This window comes from Gigantopelta aegis, chromosome 8, assembly GCF_016097555.1.
Source record: "Gigantopelta aegis isolate Gae_Host chromosome 8, Gae_host_genome, whole genome shotgun sequence".
In the NCBI taxonomy this organism is placed as follows: Eukaryota; Metazoa; Mollusca; class Gastropoda; order Neomphalida; family Peltospiridae; genus Gigantopelta; species Gigantopelta aegis.
Genome location: NC_054706.1, coordinates 30,399,202 through 30,416,758, shown reverse-complemented (window position 1 = coordinate 30,416,758; position 17,557 = coordinate 30,399,202). Strand labels below are relative to the sequence as shown.

At 34.4% G+C, this 17,557-nt stretch overlaps 1 protein-coding gene across 1 annotated transcript in view; it reads left to right on the top strand.

Moving 5' to 3' along the window:
* Window positions 1-200: 200 nt before the first annotated feature.
* LOC121379412 (zinc phosphodiesterase ELAC protein 2-like) overlaps window positions 201-17,557 on the top strand; it is a 42,652-nt gene continuing 25,295 nt past the window's right edge. The window contains exons 1-5 of the mRNA XM_041508018.1: window positions 201-569; window positions 12,407-12,457; window positions 13,275-13,345; window positions 14,178-14,242; window positions 15,397-15,454. Of these exons, the coding sequence (XP_041363952.1) occupies window positions 307-569; window positions 12,407-12,457; window positions 13,275-13,345; window positions 14,178-14,242; window positions 15,397-15,454 (508 nt within the window). The 5' untranslated portion in view covers window positions 201-306. The remainder of the gene's footprint in view (window positions 570-12,406; window positions 12,458-13,274; window positions 13,346-14,177; window positions 14,243-15,396; window positions 15,455-17,557) is intronic.

Here is a 17,557-nt window from a genome sequence, read left to right as displayed (position 1 = left end):
CTGGGGCAGCTGAAATGTGTGTCCAGGACAGCATGCTTAAATCCTAACTGGATATAAGCACGAAAAGCAAATTAAAATCGAATTATTAAAACCGTTATTATTTCGGTGCTCTCCGTTCTAATGTAGGAAAATACCAACAAATCGCAGTTGTCTACCCCAAAGATAGCTCTTTGGTATAAAAAAAAAGAGCGCAAATGGTTATAACTTCCTGTTGTGTTTCACGTGTATTGCAGCATGTTTAATTTTTATTATGAAATTAATTTATAGTCTTTACACTACGGTACTTGAGTTAGTTTGATGAATTAAATGTTGTTCAAACATTGTGCACCTGTGTTTTCTGCCAACTGGTTAGGCAGAAACCGTTTCGCATTAATTGAGGGCTTGAAATTCAAAACTACCAGGTCCACCATGCCTAAAAATAAAACAAATTGTGCGAAGCTGAAACACATCAAGTACAAGGAAGGGAGAGGGGGACAGTTTCCAACACCATCTGTGATCGATGTGCAGGTGATTGGAAGTGGAGGCAGAGGGACTCCCCAGTCTGTTGTCATTGGAACAGATCACTCGAAGTATGATTGATGGGGAAAATATTTCAGTACTTGAGTGTTTTTAAACCCATGGTTAGGGGTCACCCGAAATATGCCAAAAAACCGGTTTTTGGCATATTTACAATCAAAAAACCTTTTCGCAATCAAAAAACCTCACAAAAACCATAATTATGCCAAAATCGTATCCAATATGGGTTTTTTATATACTTTATTGGCAGTTTATCAATATTATATGATTTACAATTTATATGAAGCACAAATGTTGTTGTCAGTTCTAAACATATGCATACGTCCGTTTCCGCCTTGTTTATAAAATGCGGTTTTTGGCATATTCACAATCAAAAAACCTTTTCGCAATCAAAAAACCTCACAAAAACCATAATTATGCCAAAATCGTATCCAATAAGGGTTTTTTATATACTTTATTGACAGTTTATCAATATTATATGATTTACAATTTATATGAAGCACAAATATTGTCGTCAGTCCTAAACATATGCATACGTCCGTTTCCGCCTTGTTTGTAAAATGTGGAACAGGACTGATTTTAGGGTCCGACTATTTACTCCCAAGATACCCAAAAATACACCAAGACACCACACGTTTTTGTATTGGTGTACTCCCTGGGTGTATTGATATGCTGTTTATATTAGTTAAATTAGTAAACGTTAACAGAATATAAATATAAACCTTTATACAAATGAATACCTTTGGAATGACCGTTGACCTATTATATTACAAAGTTCATTTGGCTATTTGAAGAAATAATTACATTTGTAATTACAAAGGCAAAACTTGTGATGTGTGAAATAAATGATTGGCTAGTTATTATTTCACATCTACATTAACAATAATAATGGGAAAAAAAGGTGCTGTATTGGCCATCTTTTTTTTCTCTTGAATATAATAGTATTCAACAAATAAAAAAGCTGTTACACCCCTGCACCGCGGTGAGGTTCAGCACTTGCAGGGGAAGGGCTTCTTTAGGAAATTTCGTAATATATGCCTACATTTATTAATAAAACCCAAATAACATTGTATATAACTGTATGTCTGTATACAAATCGTCCAATAACTCTTTGTCAGTTAACATATAAATAATGTTTACTCATAAATAATTGGACCCAGTATAAATGAATGTAATTAAGTATAAACGTTTCTCTATGCTAAGACGATAATGAAACATCATTCGCTACACATTGTACATGACGATTTTATTACTAGCCTAATGTGTTAAAAAACGTGTGTGTAACGTTGACTATTGAACAGTCGTATTGATAAAGTGAGTAATGTCATAATTAATTAATTAATTAATTAATTAATTGCCAGTGCAGACACTGAGGAATTTATTGTCGGCTTAATTGAATCAATGGATGGACTTTATTAATGATATCACTGACACATTCCTATAACATACATGATAGAGCTATTTTCTTGACATATTTTCATTTATTAGTTCCAGACTTACTGACACATATAACAGGCATTTAATTTTAATTATAAATGCATACATTGATTACTCTGGTATAAATAAATATAGTTAACTATAAAACATTATTTAAATTTAAAGATAATCATAATAGAGGTATTGAGACATACATGTTTAATGTATAATGTAATGTAATTAGGCACGATGTCACACGTCCAAAAGATACTTTTAAAATTTCCAATTTATTGCTGACATATATAATATTGGCCGTTGTCGTGTCGATGGGTATAAGAATAAACATCTAAAGAAGCCCTCTGTCCTATAAAATAGGACAAAACATAAACCGCCACCATTAACAAACAAACACATGAAAAAGAAATTACATAAATAACTATATACATTTAATTTGTCAACCAGACCTACTACAGTGAATATCCAAGTACACACAAGCAGCAATTGGGGAATTGGGTAGAGGTCAGGTCAGCTCATAGGGTTTAACGTGCAGTTAATATGCCAAAGAGAAAAAGTGCGCAGTTTTGATTTGAAGGAATTTTGGCGCGAATTTTGAATGGTCAGTCTAAACTGTAAAGGGTAGTAGAGCTAGTATAAGTTTTAACTTTAGTATATCGAGAGTAGCTCGTTAATTAGACCTATGGGCTGTCGGTATTATGGTGTCGGGTCACGGCTCGGGTCTAACATTCACAAGATACATATATTCATACAAAAATCAATGTATTAGCACTATTATCTGTACCTGTTCACCTTTGGCCCCTAGGTTGGAAAGCATCGAGTAGAGTTCGAATTGGTTACAGTTCCTTCTTAGGGGCGTACTAGTGAAAGGTTATGAGTGCCTGTTGTTGCACTAAATGAGCACTACTTTAGGTTTAGAAATCTCTACCTACCCACCTTTGACCGTAAGTTAGAAAGCATCGAGTTGAGTTCGAATTGGTCGCAGTTCTCTCTTAGCGGCGTACAAGTGGGTGATTTTGAAAATATTAATAGCACTGTTAGGTATTATAGTTTTGGTTTGGTAGCTTAAACATATTGGTAGACTGCCTTACAGGCTTTATGTTTATGTCCCTATGTGTGTTACAAGTATCGTGGTGTAGCTCTCTCAGCCCGTGGGCGTTTTCTCTGGTTCGGCTTTCTTGCGATGGATGGGACCTGGGGAATGGTGAAGTCAACCTTAGTTGCTTTAATGTCATTTGGAACTGGGATTGTTGTCTTTGTCATCAGGAATTTTCTGAACAACTCTTCTTTTTGCTCAGAAGATTTAGTGGACCAGGTGTGTGGTGACATGTAAAACTTTTTATAACGGGGACAGAGTGAATAGTTGCCGTGGCCAATGAGACTCAAACGTTGCGTCCCAATGAAGAAATATCGGCCCCAACATGATAGGGTGATCTCGAGTTGTCGACCGAAGAATTCGGAGGTTCTTGTAAACAACTGTTGTGACGAAACACGGGCCCATGTTGTATGTCCGATCTATCCCTAGAACATGATCAGACTTTGCTCCGATAAATGATTTCAGATCTTCCATCTGTTCGGTGGTGTAGAGAATGACAGCTGGTGGTTTGCCTTTTGTGTGTACAATCTCTTGAACATAAGGATGTGTATTGACCATGGAGTACACTTCCAACAATTCATCAGCGATGTTGCTTCTGTACTGTTTTACGAAGGTTAGTCTTTATGTCACTTACCTGTTTGATGCTTCTCGGCTCAAGCTCGATATTGCCATCGGCCTCTTCGCGCAGAATGTTGAATATCTTCTTGGGGCATTCATTCTTGGTTTTTTGATTGGGAAATGTTTTTTTTTATTGTAAATATTGTAAAGCGGGTTTTTGGTATATTTAAAAACCCGCTTTACAATATTTACAATAAAAAAACCGTCACTAAAGCAATAGCTATTGTTCGAAACACACTGGTTAATTATGATTGGAGCTTCATAAACTCTAAAATCTGTTCTGTCCCGCTTTTGTGAGGTTTTTTGATTGGGAAATGTTTTTTTTTTATTGTAAATATTGTAAAGCGGGTTTTTGGTATATTTACACTCAAAAAACTTTTTCCCAAAGAAAAAACGTCACTAAAGCAATACCTATTGTTCGAAACACACATGTTAATTGTGATTGGAGCTTCATAAACTCTAAAATCTGTTATGTCCCGCTTTTGTGAGGTTTTTTGATTGGGAAATGTTTTTTTTTATTGTAAATATTGTAAAGCGGGTTTTTGGTATATTTAAAAACCCGCTTTACAATATTTACAATAAAAAACCCGTCACTAAAGCAATAGCTATTGTTCGAAACACACGTGTTAATTATGATTGGAGCTTCATAAACTCTAAAATCTGTTCTGTCCCGCTTTTGTGAGGTTTTTTGATTGGGAAATGGTTTTTTTTTATTGTAAATATTGTAAAGCGGGTTTTTGGTATATTTACACTCAAAAAACTTTTTCCCAAAGAAAAAACGTCACTAAAGCAATACCTATTGTTCGAAACACACATGTTAATTGTGATTGGAGCTTCATAAACTCTAAAATCTGTTATGTCCCGCTTTTGTGAGGTTTTTTGATTGGGAAATGTTTTTTTTTTATTGTAAATATTGTAAAGCGGGTTTTTGGTATATTTAAAAACCCGCTTTACAATATTTACAATAAAAAACCCGTCACTAAAGCAATAGCTATTGTTCGAAACACACGTGTTAATTATGATTGGAGCTTCATAAACTCTAAAATCTGTTCTGTCCCGCTTTTGTGAGGTTTTTTGATTGGGAAATGTTTTTTTTTTATTGTAAATATTGTAAAGCGGGTTTTTGGTATATTTACACTCAAAAAACTTTTTCCCAAAGAAAAAACGTCACTAAAGCAATACCTATTGTTCGAAACACACATGTTAATTGTGATTGGAGCTTCATAAACTCTAAAATCTGTTATGTCCCGCTTTTGTGAGGTTTTTTTATTGGGAAATGTTTTTTTTTATTGTAAATATTGTAAAGCGGGTTTTTGGTATATTTAAAAACCCGCTTTACAATATTTACAATAAAAAAACCGTCACTAAAGCAATAGCTATTGTTCGAAACACACGTGTTAATTATGATTGGAGCTTCATAAACTCTAAAATCTGTTCTGTCCCGCTTTTGTGAGGTTTTTTGATTGGGAAATGTTTTTTTTTTATTGTAAATATTGTAAAGCGGGTTTTTGGTATATTTACACTCAAAAAACTTTTTCCCAAAGAAAAAACGTCACTAAAGCAATACCTATTGTTCGAAACACACATGTTAATTGTGATTGGAGCTTCATAAACTCTAAAATCTGTTATGTCCCGCTTTTGTGAGGTTTTTTGATTGGGAATTTTTTTTTTTTATTGTAAATATTGTAAAGCGGGTTTTTGGTATATTTAAAAACCCGCTTTACAATATTTACAATAAAAAAACCGTCACTAAAGCAATAGCTATTGTTCGAAACACACGTGTTAATTATGATTGGAGCTTCATAAACTCTAAAATCTGTTCTGTCCCGCTTTTGTGAGGTTTTTTTGATTGGGAAATGGGTTTTTTATTGTAAATATTGTAAAGCGGGTTTTTGGTATATTTACACTCAAAAAACTTTTTCCCAAAGAAAAAACGTCACTAAAGCAATACCTATTGCTCGAAACACACATGTTAATTGTGATTGGAGCTTCATAAACTCTAAAATCTGTTATGTCCCGCTTTTGTGAGGTTTTTTGATTGGGAAATGTTTTTTTTTATTGTAAATATTGTAAAGCGGGTTTTTGGTATATTTACACTCAAAAAACTTTTTCCCAAAGAAAAAACGTCACTAAAGCAATACCTATTGTTCGAAACACACATGTTAATTGTGATTGGAGCTTCATAAACTCTAAAATCTGTTATGTCCCGCTTTTGTGAGGTTTTTTGATTGGGAAATGTTTTTTTTTATTGTAAATATTGTAAAGTGGGTTTTTGGTATATTTAAAAACCCGCTTTACAATATTTACAATAAAAAAACCGTCACTAAAGCAATAGCTATTGTTCGAAACACACGTGTTAATTATGATTGGAGCTTCATAAACTCTAAAATCTGTTCTGTCCCGCTTTTGTGAGGTTTTTTGATTGGGAAATGGGTTTTTTATTGTAAATATTGTAAAGCGGGTTTTTGGTATATTTACACTCAAAAAACTTTTTCCCAAAGAAAAAACGTCACTAAAGCAATACCTATTGCTCGAAACACACATGTTAATTGTGATTGGAGCTTCATAAACTCTAAAATCTGTTATGTCCCGCTTTTGTGAGGTTTTTTGATTGGGAAATGTTTTTTTTTATTGTAAATATTGTAAAGCGGGTTTTTGGTATATTTAAAAACCCGCTTTACAATATTTACAATAAAAAAACCGTCACTAAAGCAATAGCTATTGTTCGAAACACACGTGTTAATTATGATTGGAGCTTCATAAACTCTAAAATCTGTTCTGTCCCGCTTTTGTGAGGTTTTTTGATTGGGAAATGTTTTTTTTTTATTGTAAATATTGTAAAGCGGGTTTTTGGTATATTTACACTCAAAAAACTTTTTCCCAAAGAAAAAACGTCACTAAAGCAATACCTATTGTTCGAAACACACATGTTAATTGTGATTGGAGCTTCATAAACTCTAAAATCTGTTATGTCCCGCTTTTGTGAGGTTTTTTGATTGGGAAATGTTTTTTTTTATTGTAAATATTGTAAAGCGGGTTTTTGGTATATTTAAAAACCCGCTTTACAATATTTACAATAAAAAAACCGTCACTAAAGCAATACCTATTGTTCGAAACACACATGTTAATTGTGATTGGAGCTTCATAAACTCTAAAATCTGTTATGTCCCGCTTTTGTGAGGTTTTTTGATTGGGAAATGTTTTTTTTTATTGTAAATATTGTAAAGCTGGTTTTTGGTATATTTACACTCAAAAAACTTTTTCCCAAAGAAAAAACGTCACTAAAGCAATACCTATTGTTCGAAACACACATGTTAATTGTGATTGGAGCTTCATAAACTCTAAAATCTGTTCTGTCCCGCTTTTGTGAGGTTTTTTGATTGGGAAATGGGGGTTTTATTTACACTGCAAAAAACGTCACTAAAGCAATAGTTATTGTTCGAAACACACCTGTTCATTATTTCGTATAGTACAATCCCGAAAGCTGCTCATCCAATACGTGTCTTGGGGGTATTTTGGGGGTATCTTGGGGGTAAATAGTCGGACCCTAAAATCAGTCCTGTTCCGCATTTTACAAACAAGGCGGAAACGGACGTATGCATATGTTTAGGTCCGACAACAATATTTGTGCTTCATGTAAATTGTAAATCATATAATATTGATAAACTGTCAATAAAGTATATAAAAAACCCTTGTTGGATACGATTTTGGCATAATTATGGTTTTTGTGAGGTTTTTTGATTGCAAAAAGGTTTTTTGATTGTAAATATGCCAAAAACCAGGTTTTTGGCATATTTCGGGTGACCGATGGCTAGTACTGACACTCAACAAATTTGGAAGTTGTGAATTGTAAAAACAATTGGCAAATTTGATTTTCATGTGGTGTCAAAAAGTTGAATTTATATTTTGTTGAAGAAAAGTAATGCCTAAGGCTAATGGGTCGTACTACTAGTACTACACTCAGTCTACAGTATTTACCAACCTCAACCGAGGTCTAATGTCTGAGAACTACTGACAGGCAGTGAATAATTTTTTAGCAAAAGTATACATGTATGTAGAACTACCAAGTGCAAGTACATGTATGTATACATTTGTTCTACCGAGCACAAGTATAGTACTGAGCTAATCAATAACATAAGGACAAATAAACACAAGTTAAATTCAATTTTTTTTAAATTATTTATTTAACAAAGTACACAGTGATATATAAATTAATATACAAGTTCTATAAACGTAAAATGGTTATTTAGTAAGAAATATATATTATTCTGAATATGGCAGTAGCAAGTAATATATATATATATATTTTTTTTAATTTAAAGCTATAATAAGTGGAATATGTTTTAATATATATGTAAGCGTTTAGAACAGGTGTTAAATTAAAAACTGTTATAATGTCGGGTGGGTCATATTCTGCCTATCATGGTTTTAATATTTAAGTTAAAAAGAAAAAACTGTAATACAAAATAGTACTAAGTAACAACTTAATAGTACATTTTTATACAGTAAGCCACGCCTAATCCTACTCGACTCGCATAACTTTTCTGCAACTAGCCGAATTATTAAGGAAAAATTCTGTATTTAGATTATATGTACATGTATTATGAAGAAAGCACACATGGACAAAACAAAAAACAATGAAATTACAATGCCAAGTGGTTTTTTTACAACTTAATAGTACATTTTTATACGGTAAAGAAGAAATGTTTTATTTAACAACACTCAAGACATTTTAATTATGGTTATATATCGACAGATATATGGTTATTAACATATCACAAAGATAATAAGAGATGAACCCTGCTTCTCCAGCAAAAACGTTCTGTCTTCTAGATCATTTCTTTTGTCCAGGTTTTATCACAAAAGTGCTGCTGTTTTCAGAATCTCCATTGTACAGTCTCGATTTTTTAAATTCCGCTGGCTTTCATATTTTAGTGGTCAGAAACCGTTTTGTCTGTAGATCTTTTTCACTTTCTGATTTCTCAGTCCATGCAACATGTGGTACTACAGTACTTCAGAGTTTCTGTACTACATGTCATAGTTGCCCTGGCCGTGAATGTGTCGGCAAATTGTAAATGTACAATTTAAAATAACTGTTCAATGAATATTAAAATCAGAGATTTTAAGAATTTTTCATTTTTGTTTAAAATTTGATTATAATTTATACTATTATTTAGTGATTCGCAAATTATTATTGCTTCTTTTTCGCTAGTTCGATCAAACACATACTGTTTTAATCTTGGCGTGAGGTTATTAAAATAGCTGATGAAATCGGGTGCTCAGGCAAGCCTTGACCTTAACTTTTTTCAGCGGTAGCCCAATTACCAGCTAGGTTATAAATTGTGGTAGCCCTCAGTAAAAATTGGTAGCCCCATAATTTTAATAAATTAGAGAGAGAGAGAAGCAAAATTATTACTTTTTATTTAAACTTTGTTGTTATAGTGGGATGCGGTGAACTCGTATAGAAACTAACTCGTATGAACAGAAAACGAAGTCGTATGTAAAAAATAACGGTGAACTCGTATGGGGATGTATGGATATGCAGATATACTTTGATATTTCTCTTAAATGTGTATTTTGACACTTGTTTTGTATACATGCTTCTTATTTATGTCACCATCACTCAACTATTTGTGTGTCAACTGCAGTTTGTGCGTCAACGGCAGTCACCTATTTTCGTGTTACCCGTGGTCACCTATCAGTTACAACTGTGTACTTTACAGTTCTTGATATTACAATATATAGATATAAATATTTAGTGCAATTTAATTACTATAAACATGTATAATTTGATATAGAAAATAAAAATTAAATTAGAGTTTTTTAGCCTAAAACATTATGTGCAAGATAACTACCACGTGACTTGCCCAGCCAATCAAAACATGCATGTCATTAGACTTATTTCCTGCGACAGAAACCGTAAACAATGCATGCATGTTTTGCGTTTCTCATTAGCCCGAACTTAAAAACCACTAGCCGCGGATGTCGGGCTAGCGGATTTGTCAAACTCTGCATAAAAACTACACACAAGTTGCTATACAGTATTGGATATATCAGTTTGTAATTTCCATACGAGTTCACTGCATTTTCGCCCATACGAGTAAGTGTTCCATACGAGTTCACCGCAAGCCGTTATAGTATGGGGTGGGGATCATGCAGTGAAAACTACATTTTTAGCAAATATTGCTTTCATGATTTGAGTTTTTATCTTGTTGTTTACTCCTACTTTCTGAGTTCGATGTCTTCTGACATTTTCTTTCAGGTGTCAATAACATGGAAGTTGTGTGGCACTAGGAAAGCAATGCTTTATAGCTTTCAGCAACGCCTTCACCATACCAGACCCTATCACTAACTCACCAAAGCTGATCTTGGTGTCGATGTCATATATTGTCCAGTTTAATTGTCCTCATGTGGGAGAAATTTTTGTTGATATCTTGGACATACCGGCCTCAGTGGTTAAGCCATCAAACTACAGGCTGATAGGTACAGGGTTCGCAGCCCGGTACCATCTCCAACCTAGAGCGAGTTCTTAAGGGCTAACAACTAACCCTCTGTCCTGGACAGACAGCCCAGATAGCCGAGTTGTGTGCCCAGGACAGCGTGCTTGAACCTTAATTGGAGGTGTAAACCACTTGCACCGACCAGTGATCCATAACTGGTTCAACAAAGGCCATGAATGTTGCTTATCATAAAGTCACCCATAATTTCTAATGTTTCATCTCAAAGAAGAATTTAATTCAAATTTTCAACCATATTCGCAACGTCTTTTAGCTCCTATCAAACCCAATTTTCTAGCAGCTACACCGAGTGGGACAAGTAGGTTGTCATAGCTGAATCACTCACTCTTCTCTCCGATTTTAGATTAGGTTTTGCACATACATGTACATGTATACCCACTTTTAATTATTGCCAGTTTTTAAATCGTCCCTCAATACATTGTCACAATCGGGTACATTGTCACAATCGGCATGTACCCATCTCCACATTCTTCTTCACATACACAGCATGGCAATTTGCTTTTTTGGTGCAGGTGGTGGCTGGGCTTTTTACTGGCATCTTATATTCAAATTTTGTCAATCATATATTTGTTGTTCGAATGAACAGTGACTGGTGACATATAAACATAAGTGTAGATCTACTAATCTTTATATTATCAAAACAATAGGTTTATTTAATGGACTCTTTTGACAACAGTTTTCTTTGTAGTTGGATTACATACATACATACATACATACATACATACATACATACATACACACACACACACACACACACACACACACACACACACACACACACACACACACACACACACACACACACACACACACACACACACACACACACACACACACATACATACATACATGTTGTAAAGGCATGGCTGCTGACAACTTTATTAATATTTTCCTTTTTAATTTTTAATGTGTATTTTTTAATGAGAATTGCGCCCAGTGAAAGTAATCAAAGTACATGTAGTTGTCTTAAACGTAATTGGTCTTAGTGCCATCTGTGTGGTAATAGTATCCATTAAGCTGTTTTTATTACTGGCATAAAAGGGTTGTTGCCAATTTAATTTACTGTAATTTTAGAAGTAGGCCTATGAGATTCCTGATAATTCTGGAATTTTTAGTAAATAAATATTAAATTAATATATTATATAAGTTAATATATTCAGGGCTTCTAGAAGTTTTATAAAATCCACTAGCCACAATTAAAAATTCACTAGCCCTACTTTACTTTAAATTAATACAATTTTACTAAATAATAATAATAATCAGATATGTCATCCAAAGAGGGAGATAGAGCTTAAAAACGCTAACATTGGGGGTTGGGTGGGGGCAGGATATTCATATTTACAAAATACTTAACTGCAACATTTGACTTTTTTTTCACTAGCCGTTGGGCATGGCAATAGTATTTATTTACTAGCCCAACATTGAATATCACTAGCCATGGGAGTGGGGCTACCATAATCTAGAAGCCCTGAATATTGTATGTTTTTGTATTTTAGGTTTTAACCAAACTGTTTAGTCCTCTGACTACAATGTACATTAGACGTTTTACAAACATAGGGTGAATGGCGGGAGTCTTATCAATTCACTTTCGCTACGTTCAACCTCTGGTGCTTGAATCGTGAACAAATGAAATCTGAAGGGCATTGAAACCCCTCATAACTTGATCCTCAGTAATCCGGAATTCCTTTTTCGGCAGACCAAATATTCAAACAACATTACTTCTGTCTCGATCAAACATGCGTGAACTTTCAATGGAAATAGACCTACATGTATAAGTACATAAATAGAGGTTTCTCTAAAATAGAGTTTTGGTTTAAACAAGCGCTCTGTATTTCTGTATTTGCGCTCAGTAGTTCTCGGTTGCTCTCTGTAGCCATCGGTTGAGCTTGGTAAATAGGACCTCCAAAAATAACTAGATTTCTGCAATTTTTTCAGTTTATAATAGATGAAATGTTAAAACCAAAGTAAAGGCCAGATAGATCTATAATTTATCAGTACGTATTATGAAAATAAAATCTTTTAATCTTATATTGAAATTTAATTATTTTTAAATCACGTATACAAGGTACATACATACATACATGTGTAATTCACTAAAAGTATTCTGAAAAAGATTTTTGATGTGTGTATCTTTTCAGTATACATACATACATACATACATACATAAATGTGAAATTCACTAATTGTATTATAGAAATGATTTTTGTTCATGTGTGTATCTTTTCAGTTATCTGTTCAATAGTGGTGAGGGAGTTCAGAGAATAAGTTCCGAGCACAAGTGAGTTCCACACCATTACTGTATTCATTATGGTACAACGACAGTGTAAATTTCATTTAAATCAACTGTATTTCTAGAACAGTTTCAACCTGGATGTGAAAACAATTGTCAATTTGTAAGTGTTAATGTGGAAGGAATATTCTTTTCAAAATGACATTGCTTTGTAGATGCAAATTAGCACAGATATCAGTATCAGTCTTTTTCCCAGTCACGTACACACACACTCAGATGTGGCACACACTCACACACATTAATCCATATCTGTGACGCCACATTATTGTTTTAGGTGTAGATTATTTTTCAAGAATCAATACCTGCAAAACAATGCAATTTTAACTTTTTATGCATTCAGGTAAGGGATTTGAACACATTACTGACAGAACATATTCATTGTAACCAAGTACAGCACTTTCACTTACGACGCCTGCATCGTCAAATAAAGATGTAATTTAAGCCTTATAAACCTGATACTAGTCATAGTAATACAATGTATATTCTGGCGGAACACAGAGAATGCACTCAGAGGTGTAGATTCATGATGAATGATTAATTATCTTTCACGAATCTATATCTCCTGATATATTCTTCATTACCACACAGGCACACACACAGTTATTAAACTGGACAAGATAATATTGCTCGAAATTTGACAAAATTTAATAAGTTTGATTTATGTCACCAAATTTAATCAAATGAAGTCTCGCTACACAATCCTTTTTCCAAATTAGTTTGGTTTTATTAACACATAGATCTATTATATATTACATGTATACAGTATTATGTACAGTTTTATTATTATTTTTTTTTTTTTTTTCAGAGTACGGTTATCAAAAGTCGAAAACATTTTCTTCACACATAAAAGTTGGAAAAATATTGGTGGATTGCTGGGTGAGGGTTTTTTTTGTTAAATCTATTTTAATTTGTATATATTTTCAAATGTGTTTATTTTGAAAACACTGTAGCGTAGATTTTACTTGTACATGCAAACTTAGGGCCAAACAAAAAGTGTAATAATAATAATAATTAAGACTAGTAGTTGATAATGTGTTGTTATATTAAAATGAAAGTAATAAATTATTCTTTTCTAACATTAATGAAATGAATGGCCGAGAATTAACAACAATGCCACATGTGTCAATATACAGTCTGGCACCAAAGTAAAAACACGGATCGACAAGGTGGTAACTGAGCTATGACACTAAGCAAGTGTTGATGTCTGTTGTTTGATTTTGGCTTTGAAATCGAATTAGGTCCAAAATATCACAGTGATTTCGACTTCTCACTAACTGCTAATAACTTGGCAACATGAGCCGACTTTTGGGTAAAACTTTTTTTAATTTCGCCAGCTAGATTAGGACCTGGTTGACATACTAGGTCAAAATCGATGTGCATGCTGACCAGAGACCAGCGGTATATATATTTTTGTTTTTGCCTAATTATAGTTTGTAAGTAATGATGTTTGATTGTGTATGTTCACGAAAAAGAAGTTATCAGTTTACATACATGTACTAGCTGCATGTATATTTAAAAACATCAGTTTTCTATCTTTGTGTATAGCAATTTTTTTCTCTAGTTCCAGCCAGTGCACCACAACTGGTCAAAGGCAGTGGTATGTGCTTTCTTGTCTGTGGGAGAGTGCATATAAAAGATCCCCTGCTGAATTAGAAAAAATGTAGCAGGTTTCCTCGGTTTTGATTGTGTGTTGATTTACATATTGCAGGTTTAGTACTCACATTAGAAGGAACCAATGTTCCAAAGGTCACAATACACGGACCTACTGGTGTGGTATGTATCACTATCTTCTTCTTCTTTTTTTCTAAGTAGTAGACTAATGTAAGTGCACAAAAGATGGGGGGGGACTACATTGAAAAGTAATGGGTAAGCATGCCCAAAGGACAAGTCCATTCTAGTTAAGCTGAGAACTTGTCAGATGCCTCCATATATACAATGTATATGTATATATCAGGCTGTAAATTTAGCATGATTCCTTACTTCTGAGTCGAGACGTAGCCCAGTGGTAAAGACCTCACTTGATGCATGTTTGGTTTGGGATCGATACCTGTTAGTTGGCCCATTGGGCTATTTCTCCAGCCAGTGCACCATGACTGGTATATCAAAGGCCATGGTATGTTCTATCCTGTCTATGGGATGGTGCATATAAGAGATCTCTTGCTGCTAATCGAAAAGAGTAGCACATGAAGTGGCGACAGCGGGTTTCCTCCTTCAATATCTGTGTGGTCCTTAACCATATGTTCAATGCCATATAATCATAAATGAAATGTGTTGAGTGCATCATTAACTAAAACATTTCCTTATTTCCTTCCTTACTTCCTTACTTTTGCAAATCCCGAGATGGAATCTCAAATATCTGTATTAAATCATGTCTATGATTCTGGTGAAATCCTCAAAAAAACACACCCAATTTCAGTGCCTGTATATGAAGGCTAGACTTTTATATGTGAGAAAATGCAGTGGAAAAAATCATTTACTGCTAATCAGAAGGGTTAGTCTAGTGGTTTGCTATCATAATGGTGTGCCTAACCATGTAACCAGGTACATAATTTTTTTATTATTATACATAATACAAATTAACTTCCAATATTCTCTGATATATTTACTTTTCTATTTTCTTTTATGTTCTTTTGTTTTTCTTGAACAATAATGCTCAATAATACATGTACCAATCTGAAGTTATATCAGCCCTAGCAATTTAAATTGTGTTGCTAGGGCTAGACTTCTGGGATGCCTTAGTTTGAACTGTAATTAGTAAAAGGAAATTTAATTATTCAGCATCTGATGTAAAACTATTTAAAGATCTTCTGAATGACTAGCCCACTAGGGCCCCGTACACCTGCGGTGGGTAGCTTACATTTGAGCAGCATGACAATTATTTTGTGTTGATCTGCAGAGTAACATACATTTTTTGTTTATTTTAATAGGAAGACATTCTGAAAATGGTAACTGCATTTGCTGATTCAAAAACAAGTATACAGATCGGTAATATCAGTTTTGTTTTTATTTCAGTTTATTTAATTTAAATATAGTCGTAAATGTGGTTTCATTGTGTCTCATCACCACAAATACATGTACAATCATGTATATACAGGGTTTCTGCCAGAGGGTAAACCGGGTAAGGCGCCATACCCAAATTAATTACTCTTATCATTAATGTATGATTGCCTTAACCCTAAACTTAACCCATTTTCTTTCTAGGGGAGGCCACCATACCCCCTGTTGACTATGGTTGCATTCAATTCAATAGTGCCATACACACAAAAATCTTTCTGGTAGAAACATTGATATAGTCATATAAGTAAATCCAAAGTAACACACCACAGAGTATATTGCACGAAGCTTTTTTTCATAACCTTTATCTCAGCCTCCCTGTGGAGTCGGCGGTAAAGTTTATTACGTTCTTGTAATCCTGCATGTCTAGCTGGCGTTGGAAAAATAATTAACCTTGTAATGGTATATTATAACATAATTTCTGTTTGCGGTTTAACAAGAAGTCAGCTGAAAGTGTGAGGGGTACTGGTATTAAACATATCCAAGCAGGTCGTAAGCCCAGTTTCATTTGGTGAATGGATAAAGTAATTACATTCTCTGGACAATAACTGCTCAGTCTGTTGTTTCATATACGTTAAGCAAGCCCAGCTGGAGTACAACTTGACATTGTGTATCTGCATGTTTTATAGAGCAGGGGCCTAATTCACTAAACTCTCACAACTTTGTGTTCTCGCAGTGCAATGCTAAAAGACTTACAAAGAGGATGCTTTGTTGTCTAGCAGAGCCTAAGAGACCTTTGTGAATTAGGCCCCTGGACAGTATTGAAATTTCAGGATCAGTATCGGTATTTTCGGGTTGGTTTACTTCGGTATCGGTATGCAGGGTATCTGCCAGAGGGTAAAACGGGTATGGCACCATACCCAAATTTGGTGGGAGTTTTAAGTTAACCTTTTGACAAAATTAATTACTCTTTATCATTACTGTATGGTTTTTTTTAACCCTAACCCTAAAGTTAACCCTTTTTTTTTTCTGGGAGAGGCCCCCTTACCCTCTGTTGACTGTGGTTGCATTCAATTCCATATCACCATACCCAAAAATTTCTTTCTGGCAGATACACTGACCAGTATGGTATTCGGTATTGACACATCGCCGATACCTATACTGACATCGAGCCGTATTTTCAGTATCCTCTGCTTTAAATGCATGACTGAGTTAAGACTCACTCACTAATCCATACTTTCCCTTTGACACAAAGCACATATACCTGTGCTTCTGTCGATTAAGAAGAAGACCGATGTCCATCTGCATCTGTTTAATTTTTTTGTATTATTACTTTAATCAGTCAGCTTCTCGTTCTAGCCACATTGGCCTAAATAATAAGAAAATAATGAAATGTATTTCAAACCACACACCGGACTGACACCAGCCTTTTATTGTAACATTACACAACCGTAACATCATTCATATTAATATTTAAAGATCATACTAAATAAACAAAACCCATCACTGAAAGCTACGCTTTCAACACAGTATGTCGCCAGAACTCAGGCCTTTGGATTTCACGGTAATGATCATTTCGGTACTACAGTGTCGGTAAAGTCACAGAACCGAAATTTCATTTCTCCTGATTTTCTATCGAATTTCCCATGAAATTTGAAATCCTATTACCTGTGAACTGATAAAAAGAAAGGAAATGTTTTATTTTAACGACACACTCAACACATTTTCTTTTCGGTTATATGGTTAGGGACCACACAGATATAGAGAAAGAGAGGAAACCCGCTGTCACCATTTTATAGGCTACTCTTTTCGATTAGCAGCAAGGGATCTTTTATATACACCATCCCACAGACAGGGTAGTACATACCACGGCGCTTGATATGCCAGTCATGGTGCACTGGCTGGAATTTGATACATGAAGTCACACTGCACATACAACTCAGACCTTTAACTCCGCCCACTACTAAACCCCTTGGCCAGTCATAACAACGAGAAAATTATTTCACTCTAATTCCTGCATCAAATGATTAAAATCATATTATATATTCACCAGGAACAGGACTGACTCTGGGTGAGCAGAAAAATCCACCAGAT